The sequence below is a fragment of the Ovis aries genome, chromosome 3, assembly GCF_016772045.2.
Source record: "Ovis aries strain OAR_USU_Benz2616 breed Rambouillet chromosome 3, ARS-UI_Ramb_v3.0, whole genome shotgun sequence".
NCBI lineage: Eukaryota > Metazoa > Chordata > Mammalia > Artiodactyla > Bovidae > Ovis > Ovis aries.
This window is the reverse complement of record NC_056056.1, coordinates 175,266,587-175,289,074: the sequence shown is the minus strand read 5'-3', so window position 1 is coordinate 175,289,074 and position 22,488 is coordinate 175,266,587. Positions and strand designations below refer to the sequence as shown.

At 44.0% G+C, this 22,488-nt stretch overlaps 1 protein-coding gene across 1 annotated transcript in view; it reads right to left on the bottom strand.

Moving 5' to 3' along the window:
- Nucleotides 1-18,722, bottom strand: part of TCP11L2 (t-complex 11 like 2) — a 41,796-nt gene extending 23,074 nt beyond the window's left edge. The window contains exons 1-4 of the mRNA XM_004006693.5: nucleotides 18,598-18,722; nucleotides 8,073-8,262; nucleotides 5,086-5,221; nucleotides 509-629 (exon numbers count right to left, since the gene is read on the bottom strand). Of these exons, the coding sequence (XP_004006742.1) occupies nucleotides 509-629; nucleotides 5,086-5,221; nucleotides 8,073-8,229 (414 nt within the window). The 5' untranslated portion in view covers nucleotides 8,230-8,262; nucleotides 18,598-18,722. The remainder of the gene's footprint in view (nucleotides 1-508; nucleotides 630-5,085; nucleotides 5,222-8,072; nucleotides 8,263-18,597) is intronic.
- Between the last annotated feature and the right edge of the window lie 3,766 nt (nucleotides 18,723-22,488).

Here is a 22,488-nt window from a genome sequence, read left to right as displayed (position 1 = left end):
CAGGAGACTTTGGCTTCCCTTGCGTCTCAGATGGTAAAGACTCTGCCTGCAAGGCAAGAAACCTGAGTTTGATCCCTAGGTTGGGAAGATCCCCTGGAGAAGGGAAAGGCTATCCACTCCAGTATTCTGGCCTAGAAAATTCCATGGGCTGTATAGCTCATGGGGTCTCAAAGAGTTGGACACGACTGAGCAACTTTCACTTCACTCACTCAGGAGACTGAGACTTAGGAGAAAGCAGAAGCAGATCACTAAAGCAGACCTGTCTAATCTGGGCTCTGTGCTCTGAAGCACCATAGCCGCTGCCTACCAGCTAAGCACGGGCCTGTGTTCCTGTCACTGCCCTCTTCCCCGTCTCCATCCTCCTCTCAGAGATGCAAGCAAAAACTCTTCCAGTGATTGAACTGGCTCAGTGTTTCAAAAGAAGCCTCCAATACTCTTTAGAGAACAGAAAAACAGCCTGGGGGCTGGGGCAGAGGATTACTAATGAATACAAACAACATCAACTTGCCTCTCTGATTTCTTCAAACAGTTTGATGGCGTGTTCATACTCGGGAGGCTCTGCATTCAGTTCTGATTCCAAGACATCCCAGAAGGCCTGATGGACAATGTGCCTCACTCGACCGGCCAAGCTATGGGAATGAAATGAATCACTTTTTTTTACATAAGCACTATTTTTCCTAATTATAAAAGAAATATGCACATTGTAGAAATCTTAGGAAATGCAGAAAAACAGAGTATAAAAACTGCTCATAATTCTATTATTAATCTTTTGACATATTTGACATATTTCAATGAATGGTCTTAATACAATTTTTATAGTAGTGGTCTGTACAATAGTATATACTTATTTCATTTAATATTCTGTCTTAAGTGTCTCCCCTAAATTTTTTAAGTGCTTCCTTCCTATAGCTTTCAACAAGTTCATAAAATTCTGGCCTAGGACTTCCCTGGTGGCACAGTGGATAAGAATCTGCCTGTCAGTGCAGCAGACACAGGTTTGATCCCTGGTCTGGGAAGATTCCACATGCCATGGAGCAACTAAGCCTGGAGCCACAGCTACTGAACTTGTGTGCACAACTACTGAAGCCTGCATCTAGAGCCTGCGCTCCACAACCAGAGAAGCCCATGCCCTGCAACCAGAGAAAGCCCATGTAAAAGCAACACCTGGTGCAGCCAGAAATAAAAATAAATAAAATTCCATCCTAAGGAGATACCTTATTTCACCCATCCACTGCCCCCCCCTTTTTTAAAAAATATTTTGGCCACACTGCACAGCATGTGGGATGTTAATTCCCAGACCAGGGATCAAACCTGTGACCCCTGCATTGGCAGCAGCATCTCAACCACCAGACCACCAGGGAAGTTCCCACAGCTAGTCTTCTACACAGATCTTCAGATCTGGTCTAGGTGTTTAGGATGAGGTGGCCACGTTGTTCTTTCCTTAATAGCGGACGTTTCGTGGCATGGAACAGAACAGATTGGCCCCAAGGAGACATGCATTTGAATGCCTGCCAGCTCCAGCTTAGATGTCCCATTTAAAGTTGGCCAGACCACACTGCTGAAATAGGAGCCTTCCTAGGAAAGCTTCACAATAGAATAGGTGGCCACCTTGCTTTATCCTGTCAATGTCAATGTCCCAAAATAGGTGCGTGTTAAAATACACATCCCCACTGAACTCCTATACCATTTTGAAACTGCTTTTAGAAAAGCACATATTTCCCTGAACTGTAATCACTTGAAGTTTCTATCCCTCACAGGGCTGTGCGCCTCTCTCAGATAGAGGCCACTTCTTCTAGGTACCTGCCACCACACCTAGCATAGTGCTTGGTATTTACTGAAGGTTTACTGAATGCATGGTGAATGAATTGACAATTTGACAGTTGAGCATATCACTTAAATTTTTCTTTTTAAAGCTCAAATAGCTAAAATATACAATAATGTTAGAAATAAAAACTAGCTTTCTGAGAAGCGTGACTTAAAACTGTTTTTGTAACTGCAAATACTATACTCTACTCAGCCACTTTAAATGTTAAAACTTGGTCTAGTTGCCTGAGTAGATTTATTCAACATAAATGCCATTCCCAATGTCTGCAACGCTTTCAAGCAATTACAGAACAATTAGAAAGGCACACATTGCAGGAATGGATTTTTGCTCTTGACTTTACACGCCGCAGGTACTTGGCTTGAATGCACCAAGCAGGAATGAGCTAAAACAACTTTATAGCTCCTTGAAGGATGTCAGAGTTTAAGTTTTCCAAACTTCTTAGATTTCTAATTTGGGGTGGGTAGTGATGAGATCAGTCAAATCATTTATAAGTATTCCTACCCAGTATCAGAAATCTGACTTATTTTACCAAGTGTTTCTCCCCAAGAAAATACTTGGTAAAATATGAGAGTCAGCCATTTTTTAAACAGTAAAGGAGACAGTGCTTTGAGAGCAATTGCCTGTCTCCTCATTTGTCACAAGTAATAAGGGATGATGCTTTGATAAAAAAAAAATAGTAACAACTTAGCCACTGTGGAGAATCATCTGAAAGGTCAACAGCTAATGCTATGCTATTTCACTTTTAAGCAAAGGTAATGTGTCCGAATCCTGTGTGCTGTTTCTCTTGCTCACATTTTCTAGCCATGGCAGAAAATGAAGAAAAGGGGAATTCCTATCTTCCACAGTATCAAAATACCCATGTGCAAGGCACTTACATGCCCAGGAGCATGCATTCAGAGTGAGTATTGTGGAGAATGTGAGGCTCAGATACAGTCTCAGCAGAGCCAGGTCAAACCCCAAGGTCTGTCTGATTCTGAAGGGCCCTCATTCAGTCTGTATTTGCAACTTATGAATTTAAAGCACAAATATTCCCAATTTGTCTTTTGCTGCACTTCAAAAATCATACTCATTTTAAATTTAAAAATTCATTTTTATTAGTCAATAAATGTTTATTCAAAATTTAACATGTGGTAGGCCCTGTTTCAGGCACTGGGGTGTTTCAAAGAGAGTGTGCTCTCAAAAAGCTTATATGTTGGCAGAAAGAGAAAGACAAAAACCACATTGACAGTGAGTAAGACAATTTCAGAGCCATGAGGAAGGCAGAGGAAGACAATGCGGTCCACAGTGATGAAGAGGGTGCCCATTCGATGGGGCGGTAGAAGAAAGCTTCTCTAAGACACGAATGGGGAAAAGAAAGCCGCTGGTAAAGACCTATGGGAAAAACATTAAAAAAGAAGGAAGACGGAAAATATCCTCGGGATAGGATCAAGCTGGTGTGCCGCAGGATCACCAAGGAAGCCAGTGTGGCTGAAGCAAGCAGGAGGGAAGGAATAAGAGGCACGGTTGGTGAAGAAGGGCCTTGCTAGTCATACTATAGAGTTGGGATATTTATTCTAAGTGTGATAGAACCACTGAAGGTTTTTAAGCAAAATCAGGGTTTAATCTGATTTACCCTTTAGAAAGATAACTGTGGCTGACTGTGTATGTGGAGGATGGACTTCCAGGAGCTAAGGATGAAGACTGGACAACCAGCTAGGATAGAAAGAGTCCAGGTCAGAGACGATGGTGACCTAGCCTGAGGGTAGAGCAGCAGAGCTGATAAAAAGGATCGTAGTGAAATGCGGTCACTGTAGAAAACCAAACAGATACACCTACTTTGGCCAGTAATCTTAAAAAGTATTCATGATTATTATGAACAACATCCCCAGGAGGAGGACTATGATCCATAATTTTAAAAAGGAAAACTACTATATTTACTCTTTTCCTGCTTTAAAACAAAAACTTGCTGAATGGAATCAAATATTATATGTTGTCTTCACTGATAGAGAGAATGCCTCCTGATTTATAAATGGCACTGTGAGCTTTCAGATTCAGTGTTGTTATCCATGGGCCAATTTTGCCTCTAAAACTTATTCACCTGCAGTCATGGCTTCAAGCCTTTTCTTCTCTTTGTCCCAGGGGACTTGTGAACCACCAAAACTGGAAAGACTGAGGTGGGGTATAAGGACATGGCTCTAACTAGAGATCCCTTGGGCATGATGTTAACCGGGGGTCCCTATGCTGTCATGATTCCTACCTCCTATCTAGGCTTCTAGACAGACGCATCATTCTGGCAGCTCAGCTGCATTCATTTGTCTTTTACAATCTGAATATCAGTTTTTAATAAGTCAGGCTGAAAACATTTCTTGAGCATGTACAATGTGTCAGGCACTGTGCTGGGCAATAAGGACAGAGCAAACAATATAGACATAGTTTCTCCATTAACAGGGCTTTGGGTCCAGTGGAAAAGACAGACATCGAACCTAAAATTATAAGACACCTTAACAATTATAAGACACCTTAACAGAAGGAGAGGAGGCTATAGGAGTCTTTAGAAGGTGATTTCTTGCAGTCTAGTGGGCTCAGGAATGTCAGGAAAAGCTCCGCTCAGGAAGTGACATATAAACTGAATTCTAAAACTCTATGAGTGACATATTCCCTAGAAGAATGGTTTCAAAAACAAATAAAAGACCTTGTTAGAGAACTAAATATAGTAAGTCCCCTATATATGAATGAGTTCCATTCTGAGAGCACGTCTGTAAGTCCAATTTGTTCGCATGGCAGCCCGCTCCAGTATTCTTGCCTGGAGAATCCCATGGACAGAGGAGCCTGGTGGGCTACAGTCCATGAGACTGCAAAGAGTCAGACATGACTGAAGCGACTTAGCATGCCTGTACCAACAAAGTTAGACTAGGTACCCAACTCACACAATTGGCTGGAGAGTACTATATTGTAATAGTTTTATAATATTTTTCACACAAGTAATACACAAAAAATAAGCACACACAAAAAATAAAACATTTTTAGTCTTACAGTATTGTACCTTTAAAAGTACAGTAGCACAGTCCAACAGCTGGCATACAGGGGCACACTCGAATCTTTGAAAGTTTGCAGCTTGACGGTTCACATGTAGGGGCTTACTGTACTGTTAACTCCCAGTAGATATTATATGAGACTGTCCAGGAATCAGTGTGAATATCTGTGTTTGCAGGACACACGCATACACACACACAGAGCCTGCATGCAGCACAGTTCATGTACAACAGACGCCTCCAGGTTACCTGCTCTCAGGGAGGGCATCCCGTTTCAGTTGAAAGTTCTCATTTACAGCTATCTCGTGAGCAAGAGTCATGTTTGACAAGTTCCTTGCTGCAGCCATCACTTCGTCAAATGTCACAACCCTGGGAGGGCTCGTTGCTGGAAAGAAAACAAAGGAATTGTGGAAGAGGATTGCCAACTAGTGATACGTTCTGATGTACACAAGGTTTAAGCTACTCCAGCGTATTATTTTCAAGGTTTTACAAGTAAGAAGAATGTATACTAAAGCAGGTAGATTCCCATGCTTGATACTTACGGCTTCAAAAAATTTTTAAATTCCTTTGATAGCTTCAGTTACTGTATTGATAATAAACTGTCAAATGTTTCTTAGAAATTTTTTATTAATATAGGCTATTACAAGTTACTTTTAAAAATTAAATCACTTCATTTTTCAGCACATACTACTATCTGCATCTATTACATGTACTCTACAGGAAATTGATGACTACTTTTTATACTGTAATTCATAACATTAATTTAAGCTGGCTCACTATGAACTAACTGATTTTTTAAAACTATGCAGTATAGCATAAGTTTTGCTAATTGGTGGTTACCATTTGACCTCACTGAAGCATAACTTAACCTGCTCGAAGGACTGTCCTGAAGTAATTAAACAAGATAATTTAAGTAAGGAACGTGGCAAAAATTCCATAAATGCAGATAATTAAAATAAATCTGATATGTTGATCATCTACTTCTCAGTAGGAAACAGGGAGTAAAGAATTATTTCAGTTATTTGAAAAATATTATTCAAAAATTATTCTACTAAGTCATGTCTTTTTGAAATCATTCCTGGAACTCTCAGCTTCTGTTAATTAAAAACCACTGCTTTAAATAATGCTGACTGCCACCAGTGCTTTGCTATCTAAAATAATTTCAGAAATGAGAAGCAGACAAGGAGATGGTGGAGAAGAGGGAGATGGAAGGGGAAGAAGAGGAAGAGGAAGGAATGGAAGGAATGGTGGTACACAATTAGTAAAATCCTTTTTCAGGACGCCCAGGTGCCCTGCTGGAGACGTCAACCCCGTATATAGTATAAAGAATGAGAGAAAGCACTGAAAGCTGGGTGGCTGCTAACAAATTCTTTTGCCAATTCTCTTTCCCATCAACATTCTCCTTGAAAATGTCTGTACCCTTTAGTCCAGGAACCTAATTAAATACAAAGGAATTCTTCAAAAGGCTTTATGCACTACAATGTTCATAAGGCACTATTTGTAAAGCAAAAAAAAAAAAAAAGGAAATGAACTAAATGCCCAATGATAAACAGAAGTTAAATAAACTGATGTTATATTCACTTGATAAAGTAATAAGTAGTCATAAAAATGTTTAAAAAAACATTATCATGAGTAAATGTTTTAGTTAAAATAGTAGGCAAAAAGAGTACATGTGCACATGTATGTCTATGTGAAAAATGAAAATACGACAAAACACTGTCACAGCTGTCATCTTTGGGTGACGTTACAGGCAATATTTTCGTTTCTATCTACTTTTCCATGTTTTAAAAAATGAGAATGTACTAACTTAAATACAGATGAACAAGCTTTTTCCAAAGAGGGCATTTGATCATATTAATGTTAGTTGCTTCTCTCTGCATTTGCACTGACAACTTAAGGGGTTATATTTTCTATATAAAATGTCAATTAAAAAGCTAAAAAAAATAAATAAAAGACAAATACACTGCTTTGCACATCTCTAGCATCCACACACAAAAAAAGGAAAAAGATGTCTCCATGGCCATCTTTTAACTCTCACATCCCTAGTGTAGTAATTCTCCTCATGGGCACCCCTTTTCTGGGGTGATTTGCACAACAGTTTTTGAAATCAGCAGGAAACCCATTAGATTCACTTCCTGCCTGACCCTTGAGTTGAGGCAAGTTTCCTTCCACGTAAATCAGAAAGGACTGATTTGAATTCTGCCTTGAATGTGACTCAAAAAAAGATCTCGAGGAGTAGTTTTCCACCAAGTGAGAGAGACGACAGGGTGGGGTTGGAAGATCTGATTTACAGTCAAACCAAAGATCAGAGACTGTGATGAAAATAAAAACAGACAGACTGTAAACTTCAGTTCAGTTCAGTTGCTCAGTCCTGTCTGACTCTGAGACCCTATGGCCTCATAGGGAAGCATGCCAGGCTTCCCTGTCCATCATCAACTCCCGGAGCTTACTCAAACTCATGTTTATCGAGTCAGTGATGCCATCCAACCATCTCATCCTCTGTCATCCACTTCTCCTGCTGCGTTCAATATTGCCCAGCATCAGGGTCTTTTCCAATGAGTCTGTTCTTCACATTAGATGGCCAAAGTATTGGAGTTTCAGTTTTAGCATCAGCCTTTCCAATGAATACACAGGACTGATTTCCTTTAGGACTGACTGGTTTGATCTCCTTGCAGTTCAAGGGACTCTCAAGAGTCTTCTCCAACATCACAGTTCAAAATCATCAATTCTTTGGTACTCATCATTCTTTATGGTCCAGCTCTCACATCCATACATGACTACTGAAAAACACCATAGCTTTGACTAGACAGACCTTTGTTGACAAGGTAATGTCTCTGCTTTTTAATATTCAGTGGCTATTTATTGCTGAGAGTGTGTACTAGACAGCTGGGGTGCCCTTCCAGTGACATTCCAGTATGTCTAGAAAGGAGGGGAAGTCAGGACTTTGCTCTCACTCAAACATGTATCTAGGGACTTCCCTGGTGGTCCAGTGGGTAAGACTCCACGTTCCCAACGCAGGGGGCGTGGGTTCGATCCCTGGTCAGGGAACTAGATCCCACATGCTACAACTAAGAGTTTGCATGCTGCAACTAAAAATAGGGCCTGCAGGCTGCAACTGAGACCTGGCCCAGCCAGATAAATAAATATTTTTTAAAATATTGATTAAAAGATAAAACAAACATGTGTGTCTAGAACCATGCCCAGCACCCCCCAGGCTCTGCTCCCTGTCGGCTTACAGGCAGGAGAGCTGGATTTGCTGGAGGAGTCGCTTGTGAAGCTCTGCCTGGAGCACTCGCAGTCACTGAGAGAAGCCATGCTCTCGGAAAACCGGGAAGAGTCAGAATCGCTTGGCTGGTCCTCGCCCACACACTGCTTCTCACCATTGAAGGGCATTTTGTGTTGTGGGAGTGTGGGTAGAGACAGCACCTGCACAGACAAACAGACCCTGCGTCAACCTTGCATGGTGCTTCCACCAGTGGTGCCCGTGCCTCCTCCAGCATAGACAGCCACGTCCTCTGTGACACAACACCGGAAAGGCCCCCAGCAGATTACCTCCTTCCTCCTGTGGCACCCAGGCCAGCCTGTCACTAGGCCTGCAAGACTGCCTTCAGAAAGGGACTCCAGAGGCACAGGTATGAGCTCCCACGGGACATACTCAGTGTGAACATGGAGCAGCTCCCAGCAAAAACAGATCCTCTAAAAACAATGTACAGAGCACATGCTCTCTCCTCAGAGGGCTGCTGAAGCGTGGGAGGGTAAGAGTTAAGAGTGTGGGGCTCCAGATTAGAAGCTGGTTCTGCCTTTTGCCAGGTGACCTTGGAGAAGTCACTCAACTTCCTCCCTCCGGAGTAAAGCTGGGCTGACAGACTCACCTCATGGGGTTGGTTGAAGATGAAACAGGATTCATCTTATTAAAGTGCTCAGCACAGCATTCACATGTTAGCTATTACTATTCCTCTTTGTTTTACATAAAATATTTTTGAAATCAGTCTCTTTAGTTGTCTGTGAGCCTCCTAGAGAAACAGGAGCTACTAAGTAACAGCTCTGGCTGGCAAGTGTATAGGTTTTCCTCATCCATTTTGCCACAAACTGCCACACTATAAAGCATAAGGCCCAATGTTTGGTTTGTACTTGATAATTTACCACGTACCCACAGCCACCCAATGAACAAGCAGGCACAAAGATGCTGGTTCACAGGGTGGGGGAGAACAGGCTCTGGGAGACTTGCTGTGCCACAAAGCCAGTCCCTGGACTCAACATCCAGGGCTGTTTCTGGGACATCAGATTGCTTCCCAGGGAAGGGCAGGGCAGTGGGCCCAGTCACTCCCTGGAAAGGAGACCTGGGGTATGCAGGATGCTCAGGCCAGAACTCAGGATCCTCAGCCACGCCTGTGAAGGAGCTGGCCCTGATACATGAGTGTGGTGCTAGCTGACACTAAGAGGAAACCCAGGCCTGAGGAGAGAGGCACCTCAAATCCTGAATAGATGGTAATGACAGAAAGCGTGCATCAAGTGTCTTTAAACCTGAACCAGCAATGAGGTTCTCTGAGCTTTTAAAACTGTCGGAATATGAAACCACAACTACCCATAGAATGCCTGGAAATACCTGAAGTTCCTTCAATCAGTCAGTTCAGTCGCTCAGCTGTGTCCAACTGTTTGTGACGCTATGAATAGCACCACGCCAGGCCTCCCTGTCCACCAACTCCTGGAGTTTACTCAAACTCATATCCATCAAGTCCATGATGCCATCCAGCCATCTCATCCTCTGTCAGCCCCTTCTCCTCCTGCCCCCAATCCCTTCCAGCATCAGAGTCTTTTCCAATGAGTCAACTCTTCGCATGAGGTGGCCAAAGTACTGGAGTTTCAGCTTCAGCATCAGTCCTTCCAATGAGCACCGAGGACTGATTTCCTTTAGAATGGACTGGTTGGGTCTCCTTGCAGTCCAAGGGACTCTCAAGAGTCTTCTCCAACACCACAGTTCAAAAGCATCAGTTCTTTGGCGCTCAGCTTTCTTCACCATCGAACTCTCACATCCATACATGACTACTGGAAAAACCATAGCCTTGACTACACGGACCTTTGTTGGCAAAGTAATGTCTCTGCTTTTGAATACGCTATCTAGGTTAGTCATAACTTTTCTTCCAAGGAGTAAGCATCTTTTAATTTCATGGCTGCAGTCACCATCTGCAGTGATTTTGGAGCCCCCCAAAATAAAGTCTGACACTGTTTCCCCATCTATTTCCCATGAAGTGATAGGACCAGATGCCATGATCTTAGTTTTCTAAATGTTGAGCTTTAGGCCAACTTTTTCACTCCTCTTTCACTTTCATCAAGAGGCTTTTAGTTCCTCTTCACTTTCTCCCATAAGGGTGGTGTCATCTGCATATCTGAGGTTATTGATATTTCTCCCGGCAATCTTGATTCCAGCTTGTGCTTCTTCCAGCCTAGCGTTTCTCATGATGTACTCTGCATAGAAGTTAAATAAGCAGGGTGACAATATACAGCCTCGACGTACTCCTTTTCCTATTTGGAACCAGTCTGTTGTTCCACGTCCAGTTCTAACTGTTGCTTCCTGACCTGCATACAGGTTTCTCAAGAGGCAGGTCGGGTGGTCTGGTATTCCGATCTCTTTCAGAATTTTCCACAGTTTATTGTGATCCACACAGTCAAAGGCTTTGGCATAGTCAATAAAGCAGAAATAGATGTTTTTTTGGAACTCTCTGGCTTTTTCCATGATCCAGCGGATGTCAGCAATTTGATCTCTGATTCCTCTGTCTTTTCTAAATCCAGCTTGAACATCAGGAAGTTCACAGTTCACGTATTGTTGAAGCCTGGCTTGGAGAATTTTGAGCATTACTTTACTAGCATGTGAGATGAGTGCAATTGTGTGGTAGTTTCAGCATTCTTTGGCATTGCCTTTCTTTGGGATTGAGATGAAAACTGACCTTTTCCAGTCCTGGAGCCACTGCTGAGTTTTCCAAATTTGCTGGCATATTGAGTGCAGCACTTTCACAGCATCATCTTTCAGGATTTGAAATAGCTCAACTGGAATTCCATCACCTCCTCTAGCTTTGTTTGTAGTGATGCTTTCTAAGGCCCACTTGATTTCACATTCCAGGATGCCTGGCTCTAGGTGAGTGATCACACCATCGTGATTATCTGGGTCGTGAAGATCTTTTTTGTACAGTTCTTCTGTGTATTCTTGCCACTTCTTCTTAATATCTTCTGCTTCTGTTAGGTCCATACCATTTCTGTCCTTCATCAAATGGTCCCTTTCAAATGTATTAAGCACCTACTGTGCACCAAGCCCAGGGAAAAGTAACAGTGAACAAAATATGCAAGGCCATCCTCTCGTGGCTCTAAAGTCCAGTTACCTAAAGCTGTGTGTCAGATGCTGGAGGACAAGGAAGGGGACACCAAGGCACTGCTGAGGAAGCAACAGAAAGGACAGGCAAGCTGTCCAAGTGGAGGTATTGAGCCTTTGCTGAGAGAAACAGGGCTATTTTTTTTTTATCCTCTGGGTGATGACAGAGAAATGGATGGGCCTAAGAGGGACTTACTGAAGGTCAGAAGTCAAGGGCACTTGCCCCTGGCCTCACCCAAGCAATCTCTACAGTCGTGCCACTTGTAGAAATGCACTCTTGCTCAGCCCTCCACTTTCGCAAACAGAAAATCACCAACTCAGAGGCTGCCTCTGCAGACTGAAGGGGAGGGAGTGGAGTGGTGCTGGAGCTGCCAGAAAGCTTCCCCATAGAGACACTACTCCCAGAGTCCCCAAACCAAACACCTTGGACACGGGCTACAAAAGGTCTGACCCCTGGCATTCTCAGTGGTGGGCTTACCTCCTTTACCCCAGGCAAACTAGCCTTGCGCTTTAACTCCCATCTGATAGAAGGGGGTGTGGGTGTGGCTGGCGCTAGAGGAAGAAGAAAACGGTCCACTCTAATCCTTTCAATTCCACCGAACCCCAAGTCCCAAAATGGAGTGCTTGCCCTTCCCTCTGGCTTTCTCTCTTTGCCAGCGTTTTACTTCTCATGGATGGCATTTCTTGAAAATGCTGGTTTTCAAGGAAAGGAAACCAGGAAGCCCTCCCTCTACGCCTGGCCAGAGCTAAGGGCACTCTTCTCTGTCTACCTGCAGCACGTCTCTGGTATCTGCCCAATAGTACTTAGACCCTCATAGTTATTTTCCTCCCCTGGTTACTTCTGACTCCCCTTACTAAGGCAGAAACTATGTCTTGTCCACCATCAGTGTCAAGTGTGTGACAAGCATTCATTCGGTATCAGCTGAATCGGAATCCCGAATCCCATCTGGTACAATTGCAACCAGAACATTCGCAAACTGATATTCCACATTTACAGACCTGTTGCTGTCACAGATTAAGGCCTGGAGCAAAGAACCTACCAGCTCTACCTGCCTTCTGAGGCTTTAGGACTCAATATTCCCTGGTCCTGTCATACTCTTAAATTAGAATACGTTAAGCTCTGCTTCCACTTCATTATTTCTTTCATTCATTCAACTGTGACAACTGTGCCATGATGCTCTGAGATCATTTCTCTTCACTTTGGCTATTTTTCTAAGTAAAAGTGAATAAAAGCTTTTCATCCATTGGAATTTATGAACTAGGTTAATAGCTAAAACTGTCCATTTCATTTTTATACTCCAGCTGAATGGCACACCTCATAGGTTTCTTAATTGTGTTTAACGAGGCAGGTAAGTACAAAGATTTGGAAAAAAATGAAAAGGTTGGGAGGTAGAAGTCCCGGGTGTGAGGCCTGACTCTGCAGTTGATTTGCTGCATGACTTCACCCACAATGCATCTGCTCTCTTCACCTCATTTTTCTGAGGGGGTTGGGCCAGATATCAGGTGCCTTTTATGAGGAAGTGCTAAAATGCTATATAAACCCAGAGTTCTGTGAAGCATCACATCCCTAGAAGTTCTGAGAAATCAAATGTTTCATGGCAGACATGCTCAATAACATGCAACTATGGTTTCTTCCAGGCTCCCCAGCTGGCTCAGGGGGCAGAGAATCTGCCTACAATGCAGGAGGTGCAGGAACCGAGCATTCAATTCCTGGGTTGGGAAGATATCCTAGAGGAGGAAATGGCACCCCACTCCAGTATTCTTGCCTGGAAAATCCCATGAACAGTGGAGCCTGGTGGGCTACAGTCCATGGGGTGGCAAAAAGTTGGACACAACTGAAGTGATTGAGCATAGCACATACACAGCTTGCTTTCTTTCAACAATTCACTGGAAGTAGAGTTTCTGGCATAGGGGATGTAAAAAAAATGTAAAAGTGTCAAAATGTTCAGAAATCCTGTTTAATCGGTAGAAGCCTCTACATGACAGCTGGGTTTTCATGGATCTGAGCAGAAACTTTTCTTTGAGGCCAAAAGAAATGGCCTGCATTCTCAAATTAATAATACCTAATTCATAGGGTTGGTGAGAGATTTCATTCAGGCAGTATATATTGGAACAATGTCTGATACAGAGTAAACAGGATACAGATGTTTGCTGTTGTTAGTGTTATTTGCTTTGGTAGTTGTTGTTATCATCATTTTAGGCATTAGAACCTCTGGAGGGAAGAATAGTTTCATTCTGTGGTGATAAAAGCATGTTCCCCTACAGATAACAAAGACTGGGAGTTGACCGAGGACAGAACTCTTGCATTTGTTTGAAATACAAAAATCAAAAGCAAATGGCGCATCATGGTATAAACAGTCTTCTGCAAGTTCCTTCATACTTGCTCTTACCTTTCTTGGTCTCAGGTATCCACATAGGTCATCTGGGGACAAAGCTAACTGGCTCAAAAGCATTAAGGGTAATTAGACTGCCTTTAAAGCTATTTTGGATTCTCTCTTAGAATAGTGACAACAAAAGCAGGTTGTTTCTTTAAGAAATGTAATGCTTCTAATACCAACAAACTAGATCTACTTAACCTTCACCAGTGTAACTCACAAACAAACTAGACAACTTTCTGGGAACACCACATCTCATCCCACATGGTAGGATTTACTCAACGGCCAAAGGTAAAGTCAATGTGAAGAGCGGAGGTAACACCAAAACAAAGCCTCGAGCACTATGGTGTATCACTATTCAAAGAGAATAATCACATTTTTCATTGTACTGTTCCACATTTTGTAATAATGAAGGCAGTATAATCATTCCTTCCAAGGTCAATGACAGGGAGGCAGGAGGCACTTAAATATTTATTGCGGAATGAATAACTATATGACCACTGGCATTTTAGAGAAGAAGGAACAAATTACAGAGACCTGAAGGGGCTCATCCTGCATTTCACCACATATAAGGGGGAAATCAGTTTTTAATTTGCCAGTGATCCTTAGGCTGCATCCAGATAACTGACTTTACTTTCTTATTTTCTTTCTGCAGCAAGATCTACCTGCAAATGATCTGGCACTGGTTCAGAACTGCAAAGATGCACCAGCCACCATGCACATGTCTCCAAGGCAGTAAGGACATTGGCTCTGGAGCCAGGAGGACTGGATTCTTTATCTCAACTCGTGATACCTATAGACTGGAGACAGGGAACTTACCCTTAGATGAATTGGGGACAGCAGTATTATCTATTTTATAGAACTGTTGTAATTGAAATAGTTTATGTATTTAAACTCCTACTAAGTGCTTGACAGATATGAAATATTATTTTATTCTTATTAGAAATTATAAATTTTTAAAACATGTCAGTGTCATAAAAAAACAAAGAAAAGTTGAGGATAATGAAAGGGGACTTGACAACTGAGTACTGTAGATGATCCCAGATTGTATCCTGTACCAAATTTAAAAATGCTATAACAAACATTATTGCATCAGTTGACAACACGGTTACAGTACTTGTATCTACTGTCTGTATTATAAAGTCAAATTTACTGAAGTTGATAAGTGTGCTTATTCCATTGCACAGGACAAGGAAAAAGTGTCCTTTATTCCACTGAGGAATAAAGGCCTATGATATATGCAACTTTCTCTCCAATGATTCAAATGAGAGAAAAAGAGAAAACAATGAAGCCTATGGAAGAAAATGCTAATAGGTGAATATGAGTAAAAGGTAGATAATAGGGAGTTCTTTGTACTATTCTTGCAACTTTTTCTGTAAGTTTGAAATTACTGCAAAGTAAAAGGTTAGAAGAAGAAGTAGTGTACCAAAAGTTCAAGTCTAATTCAGAACAGTCCAGTCTCCTGTAGTTTTATGATCTTGATTGTTCCCACTGTGATGTTAGCTTAGATAGCACTCTATTACAAAATCTCTTCTAGACAGTCAAACTTTCCCAATGTCCTTCTTGAACAGTGCCTAATGAATAAAACAAGAAATTGTCCAGAACCCTTCAGAAAAGGCAAAAGAAATCCCTTTTAAGTATTCTTCTCCAGGTGGGTCCCCTTTTCCTACAAGGTCTCTTGGCAGTGGTTTATAATCCTTCTGTGATTTGGCCTTTGTACCCTTTATTCTAGGAGAAGGCAATGGCACCCCACTCCAGTACTCTTGCCTGGAAAATCCCATGGATGGAGGAGCCTGGTAGGCTGCAGTCCATGGGGTCGCGAAGAGGTGGACACAACTGAGCGACTTTACTTTCACTTTTCACTTTCATGCATTGGAGAAGGAAATGGCAACCCACTCCAGTGTTCTTGCCTGGAGAATCCCAGGGACGGGGGAGCCTGGTGGGCTTCCATCTATGGGGTCGCACAGAGTCGGACTCGACTGAAGCAACTTAGCAGCAGCAGCAGTAACCCTTTATTCTGTTTCCTTTCTCCCCCTAGTTCTTCATATTCTGAACATAATGGCTTTCTTTGGGTTACTCTGACATGCCAAACTTCCTTCTTTGGAGCACTTGCACCTGCTATTCCCTTCCAGTGGGATGTTCTTTTCCCTGATCACTGCGTGGTTGGAGCCTTATTGTCATTCAGACTTGAAAGCAAATGTTACAACTTCAAAGTGACCTTCCTTGAGTTCCCTACTCATTGCATTTATTAGTCATTTTAGAGCTCAGAATGCTGCCTGGGATAGAGCAAGAGCTCAGTGAGCATCACTGACAAACAAATTAAGTTACACTATTCACAAGACAACTTGGGTTACCTTTCTCCTCTGCCTCAGTCACATTGTTTATATTCCCATTATGCGGTCACTGAAAGATAACTGTCTGCAAATCTGTCTCCCCACTAAATTTTAAATTCCTTTCAGGAAGAAGCTATGTCTTCTTCCTCCAATTTCCAGTGCCTATTTCAACACATTTCCAAGGCAGCAATAATTCAAATTAGCAAAGACTCACAGTCCCAGAGCTTAAGGAAACTTTCACATTGTAACTTTCCACCTTCCTAATGCTAAACTGGCAGCAAAAAATAACAATTGGAGGTAACAGTTATTGAGTACTTACTATGATTCAGCCCCTCAATCATTTTAGAGCTTAAGATGTTTTATCTTCTCGAATCTTCATTATAACCTTCATCATTGTTCTCTTTTTAGAGGGAAGAACCTGAGGCTCAGAGAGGTTAAATAATTTGCTCTAGGGTTCACAGCAGTGGCAGAGGCACAACTCTAATCCAGGCAGTGGATCCCTAAAGCCTGTGCTCTTTACCACTCTAGGATACCTATAGAAAATGCAGAGAACTATTCATTCTTTCCACTCCCACGCTGCTGAACTGATCTATCCATTACCACATGGACCCTTGCACATGTGACAACAAGCTGACCTTCCCCCAGGGTTTCTGCTACAGTGCCATACCACAAAGGGCATCACTGAAAGAGTTCATTGACCAAAATCATTCTCACCCACCACACCAGAGTGACTGAAAATCCTCCATCAGGGAGCCTTTCTTTATTTACGGCAAAATCCCTCTGTAAAACCCAAATATTATCAAAAGGGTTAATTGCTTACAGCTAGCATGAGTCAGAAGCATTTTGAAGTGAATTACTCAGATTATCCAGCAGGGCCCTGAGGAATGAGAACCCAGCCAATTAAGGTTAAGTCATGAAAAAGAAAATTTCAAGAAACATCTAGCAGGTATCATCCTTCAAGACCTGATCAAGGTTGGGTGCAAGGACAAGCATTCATATATCTATAGTAAAGGGTAGGGACTCACAGGAGTCAGGTTGGACTTTGAAGAAAACCCTGCAGATGATATGGGAAATCTTCATCTTCTGCAAAGTGCTGCTTTAGAACCACTACTAAACACTAGCAGTGCTAAAGAGCTATCCACACGCAGCAAAGCAAAAAACAGAACAGAGAGGTAGGTGCCTGCTCCATTCAGCTACAGAATACTGGTCTTCATCAAATTAGAGCCAACAAAGAGCTAGATAAAGGCCAACAAAGCCAGTCATTGTCTAAAAAAGCAGATGTTCATGCCACCCATAACATTACAGCATCAGGGAAAGGATTTCTAGGGACTGTGCACACTTGAAAACACTTCTCCCACCTCTGGCTGACCTGTTTTAGTACCTGTTTCCTCCTCTGGGCCCTCAACCCTCCACAAAAGGGCACTGAAGCTGCTTCATACATGACTGGGTATCTTCAGCCCTGGGTTACTTTAAGTCAGGCAACCTCCAGGGGCTGCCAGGATGATAGATGAAATCCCCCAAGGCAGGACGAAAAGGCAGGCTGGGCACCCCTAAAATGGGAACCACTGTCATAACCTCATTAAATTTGGCAGGTTGGACAGAGCCAGGTTTTTGACTGGGCTGGAGACCATGGGACCACGGGGATCTTGGGGGCCCAGGGGCCCACTGGGGACAATAACAGGATAACCATCGAAGATGTTTCCCAAGACTTAGTCACCTGACGACCTTTCTTCACGACTGTTTCCACATCTCCATCCTTACCTGTGCTCTAGCAAACACTTCTCTTTATCTGGACGAGATTTTTGGATTTAAATAGATTTGTTTTGAAAGGAAACTTTGTATCACTGTGAAATCGCTCGGTTTAACGGAACAGTTTTCCTTAACACTAATGAAAACACTTAACCATGTTCGTCCACGTGCCACCCCAAATCATCGCTGTGACCTGGAGTGGCACCATCCAAAGTAGCAGCCTTGGGAAGCACAAGCCACCCCGGAGGGCCTCAGGGGTTCCAACCTGGGGTTGACCCACATGTCCCGCCTCCTCCCGGTAACTGAGGGTACCGTCGCGGGAACGTATCTACACACCCCTCGCTCACGTCCCCGGGGCGCCCCTCCCCTTCAGCAGCACGTTTCCTGTCAAAACAAACCCTTGGGGGAGGGGACAGCGGAGGCCGAAGCGAGTACCGAGGAAACCCCGGCAACAAACCCCAAACACACGATCGGAGCCCCTCCCAGCCCTGACCGCGGCTCGGTTCACCCACCCCAGCCCGGCCAGCGGTCGCAGGCTACAAGGTGCCCCCTCCCGGAGCCCGGATGGTGGGACGCCGCTCGTGGCGCGGCCGCTGGCATGGGTCCAGCGGGAGGTAAACAGAGGGCAAGCGGCCACGACCCCGACCCCGGCCCCTCCAGGGCCCGAAGCCCGCGGCCACCCCAACACCCGCCGCGGCCACTCGGTCCCCGCGCCCCGCTCCCACGTGGGACGGCGGTTCGAGGTCAAACAAGGGATATGGGGAGGGGGTTGGGGAAGTGAGAAGCCGGGCTCTACCGCCCCTGGCCGCGGGTCCCAGGACGCAGCTCCGAGGTGAAGTGGGGGAGGCTGTCGGGCGGCTACTGGGGTGACGCGTCCCCCTCTGCCAATCTGGCCCGTCACCTCAGAGCCCGCGACCTCTTCCCCGGGGATGGTACGCACCGAGTCCGGCACGAACACAGGCTGAGGAGAACGGCGACTGAGGGACTCCTCGTCAGGGGCCTTTGAGTGTTCCCTCGCCCAGGACCGCACAAACACCTGGGAAACTCACGAGTCCAACAACCCTCAGCCTCCCCGGCGCCCCCCACGCGGTATTTAAAGGGCCGGGAGGGACTCTAGAGAGGCAGCCACGGAGTGGCCACCACGTAAGCGGAGAGCGGGGGGAAGACCGCATCAAGGAGCGGGGTAAATCTAGGGCACTTCAGCTTTGATGTCAGAGTTCTGACAGACCTGACCTCATAGAAAACATCTGCCTCAACTTCGAATGAAAGAGACCCTGGAGAGCTCGGATTGGGGGTATTTTGGATGCCAGAGGGAACGGTTCCCCCCCGTGGGCTGAGAGTGGTGCAGTCCGGGTACTGCTAGGGGCGGGGAGAGGAGTGTTTACGGAACTGGGACAGCCGTGCCTCCCCAGCGCCCGGTATTGGAGGCGGGGCCTGTTGGGGCTCTGGGGGCGGGGCCAGTCGGGGCGCTGGGGGACAGAGCAGAGCCGGGATTCTGGGGGCGGGGCGGAGCCGCCCGCGGACAGTCCCGTGAAGCCCTGGATTGACCCCACTGGTCTATAGGGCCCCACACCATCGTGAGCAATGCAGCAAGCTGCCGCAGGTGGAACTTTTACGACCCAAACACCCCTCATCTAGACCAGGCGATCCAAATTAAGTTCCCACTATCACACGGTCTACACAGAGACAATCTAACCCACTACTGGGCAAGTGCATTCCCACGCACGTCAGCAACCAAATTGTCACCTATGTTTGTGTCTGCACCTCCACAGAAACAGGAGTCCAGATTTGCATATGACTGGACAGGACGATTAGCTCCTGGGAGTCACACCCACCCAGGATCTCTGAAGACGTAAACTTCGTGTGCGCGCAAAAGATAAAGCATCTAACTTCCCCTAGGGTTCTTGGCAACACCTATCTCCGAGAGAAGTTTCAGAAGTTTCGACAGTGGTTAATGTAAATAAGCAGTCCCAGAGGAGCTCTGTGCGGTCAGGCCTACAGTTCTGCTCTGTTGTGGGTGTGCTTCGGAGTCTACAGAAACACCCTTCCCCCAACTGCACACAGGAAAACTGCATCTTCTGCCAGGTGTAAATTGGGGGTTATTTGAGAGAGTTTCATGCAAGAATGTAAGTGACTTTTGTATAGGCTCAAATACTTCCATTTAGTGCTGAAATCATGTCTGGTTTGGTGGAGGGAGGGCTTCCCTGGTGGCTCAGAGGGTAAAGTGTCTGCCTGCAATGCAGGAAACCCGGGTTCGATTCCTGGGTCGGGAAGATCCCCTGGGGAAGGAAATAGCAACCCACTCCAGTATTCTTGCCTGGAAAATCCCATGGATGGAGAAGCCTGGTAGGCTATAGTCCATGGGGTCGCAAAGAGTCGGACACGACTGAGCCACTTCACTTCACTTCACTTGGTGGAGGGAAAATTGGTTCTATTAGTAGGAAAAGAAAAAAAAAAGGCAACATTTTAAAGGAAGATGGAAAGTCAGTTAACCTAGATGGAATCATTCAGTGTTAAAAATGGCCCTATCTTGAGTTCAAACCCTCCCTCTTACATTTACTACTATGAGATCTTGGTCAGTGAGAAAATATTATAACCATCTAACTGGGCTATTGTGAAGACGGAATGAGATAAAGCATGTAAAGTGCTTAAGGTTGTACACAGTAAGCACTCAATCAGTGCGAGTTGCTGAAACTATTTGGCAAACCACTATGAACAACCTTAGCTGGTGATCTGAATAAATTTGTATTTGTGTCTCCTAATGCCACTCTTTCCTCCCTTCTCCTAAAATACACAACTTGGTACAAATCAAGAGATTAAAGAGAAAATGCTATTGCCACCCAGGTTCTTTCCTATGAACCTAGCTTATGCCGTTTGTTGGAATCAGAAGTCAGGTTGACAGAAGCCTCTAATTTCAATTCTTGCCAAATAACCACCACCACACAACTGCTATCACCACCCTAGAGACTCCACAATAGAAAGATTAACTAAAAATATCCCCCAAACTTCTGGACACTGTGACAATGACACATGGCAGCTTTGCTTTCTTTGTTAGCTTTGCAGGAGCTTGTTAAGTATGGTTTTGTCATATTACATAATGTGAAGCAGGTAAGCATGAGTCAGGAGAGTTGTCCAATCTACCTGGGTCACCAGCTGCCTGATCCTGGGCATGGCACATATTTTAAAGCTCAAATGTGTGATTCTCAAAGCCACAAGGAAGCAATTTTTGTCAAAACAGATGAGTCAAGTTTCAGCATCTGCTGGGGTGAGAACTTTGAGGCATAAAAGGTAGGGTAACATCACCGACCCATGCCAGAGAGAAAAATCTCCTGGGAAAATAATCTATTACATCAACATTAAATAACTTGCTATCTGGAAACCTCTTGGTCAGTTAACCTCTTGGTCAGGAAACCTCCTGACCAATTGCCCTTAGACTGGCTTGTATATAAAAGCACTATGAAGAAATATAGTCCTGTAAAAATTAGGCAGCTTCCTTAAAATATCAGAGAGAGCCTTGTATCATATTCTTACCCAAAGAGCCCAGGCAGTCATAAAATAAAATCCTCTTTGCACAGATTAGTTCATGACCTTCCAGAAAAACAAACAAACAAAAAAAAAACAACTCTGAAAAGGCAACCTCTTTACTAAGTAAAATAATTAGCTGTTTATGTGAAGAAGACATATTGTCACACTTAATTTTTTTAACTTTTCTTTTTTGAAGCACTTCGAGAGCTCATGGTAATGCAATTTGCTTTCCCTGTAAATTACACAATAGATTAAATTTGATCTATTGCCTTTGGCGGATTACTCAAGGCAGATCGACATTTTTACTCGGCAAAATTTTAAAGACTTCTTTTGACACATCTTAAATCTGAGTTTTAAGTTACAGTGAATCCTTGAATAAATCAGAAGATCCAAAAATGTAATTTTGATGTGGATTTGCAACCTCTTAGCAGCTTAACGTTTATAGTGGGGTTGCATCGTGTGCTGATCTCAGTTCAGTTCAGTCACTCAGTCATGTGCAACTCTGCAACCCCATGGGCTGCAGCACACCAAGCCTTCCTGTCCATCACCAACTCCTAGAGTTTACTCAAACTCATGTCCATTGAGTTGGTGGTGCCATCAACCATCTCTTCCTCTGTCTTCCCCTTCTCCTCCTGCCTTCAATCTTTCCCAGCACCAACGTAATGCAATTTCAACCTGACATCAATGAGATGTGGAGTAGGGAGCACAAAAGCATGGTTGAAACCCCGGCAGTGATGTTAACCCCTTCTTCTCTTTATGGGAGTTGTGAGGCTTCACTTCCTGAGTTGATGTCAGTTTCCAAGTTTCTCATTACGGGTCCAAGCTCCTTATCCAAGGCTAGCTTCTTGGGCATGCAGTGGCTCATGACCCTATGCTTAGAGGAGCCTCATACTTAATTTAAAGCTCTGCTGCTGCCTACTTGAAATTCTCACTCATTTTTGAACAAGGAGCTCTGCATTTTCATTTTGCATGGGACCTTGAAAATAGTGTCACTGGTCTTGACTTCACCATACAGAATATGAGCCTAGTGTTTGAAGGTACTTATCTTTCCTTTTAATCCATCCCCCAATACAAGTCAATTATTTTATCTAATGCTCAAGTGAAGAAACATTTATCCGTTTCCAGGAATTCCCGTTGCCCAGTGTTTAGGACTCATTTTTTTCACTCCCTAGCCAAATCATATTGTTTCTGTTGTTGTTGTTTTGGGTTTTTCTGGTTGCACCAAGTGGTTTGTGGGAACCTAGTTTTCTAACCAGAGACCAAACCCAGGTCCCTCGTAGTGGAAGCCCAGAGTCCTAACCACTGG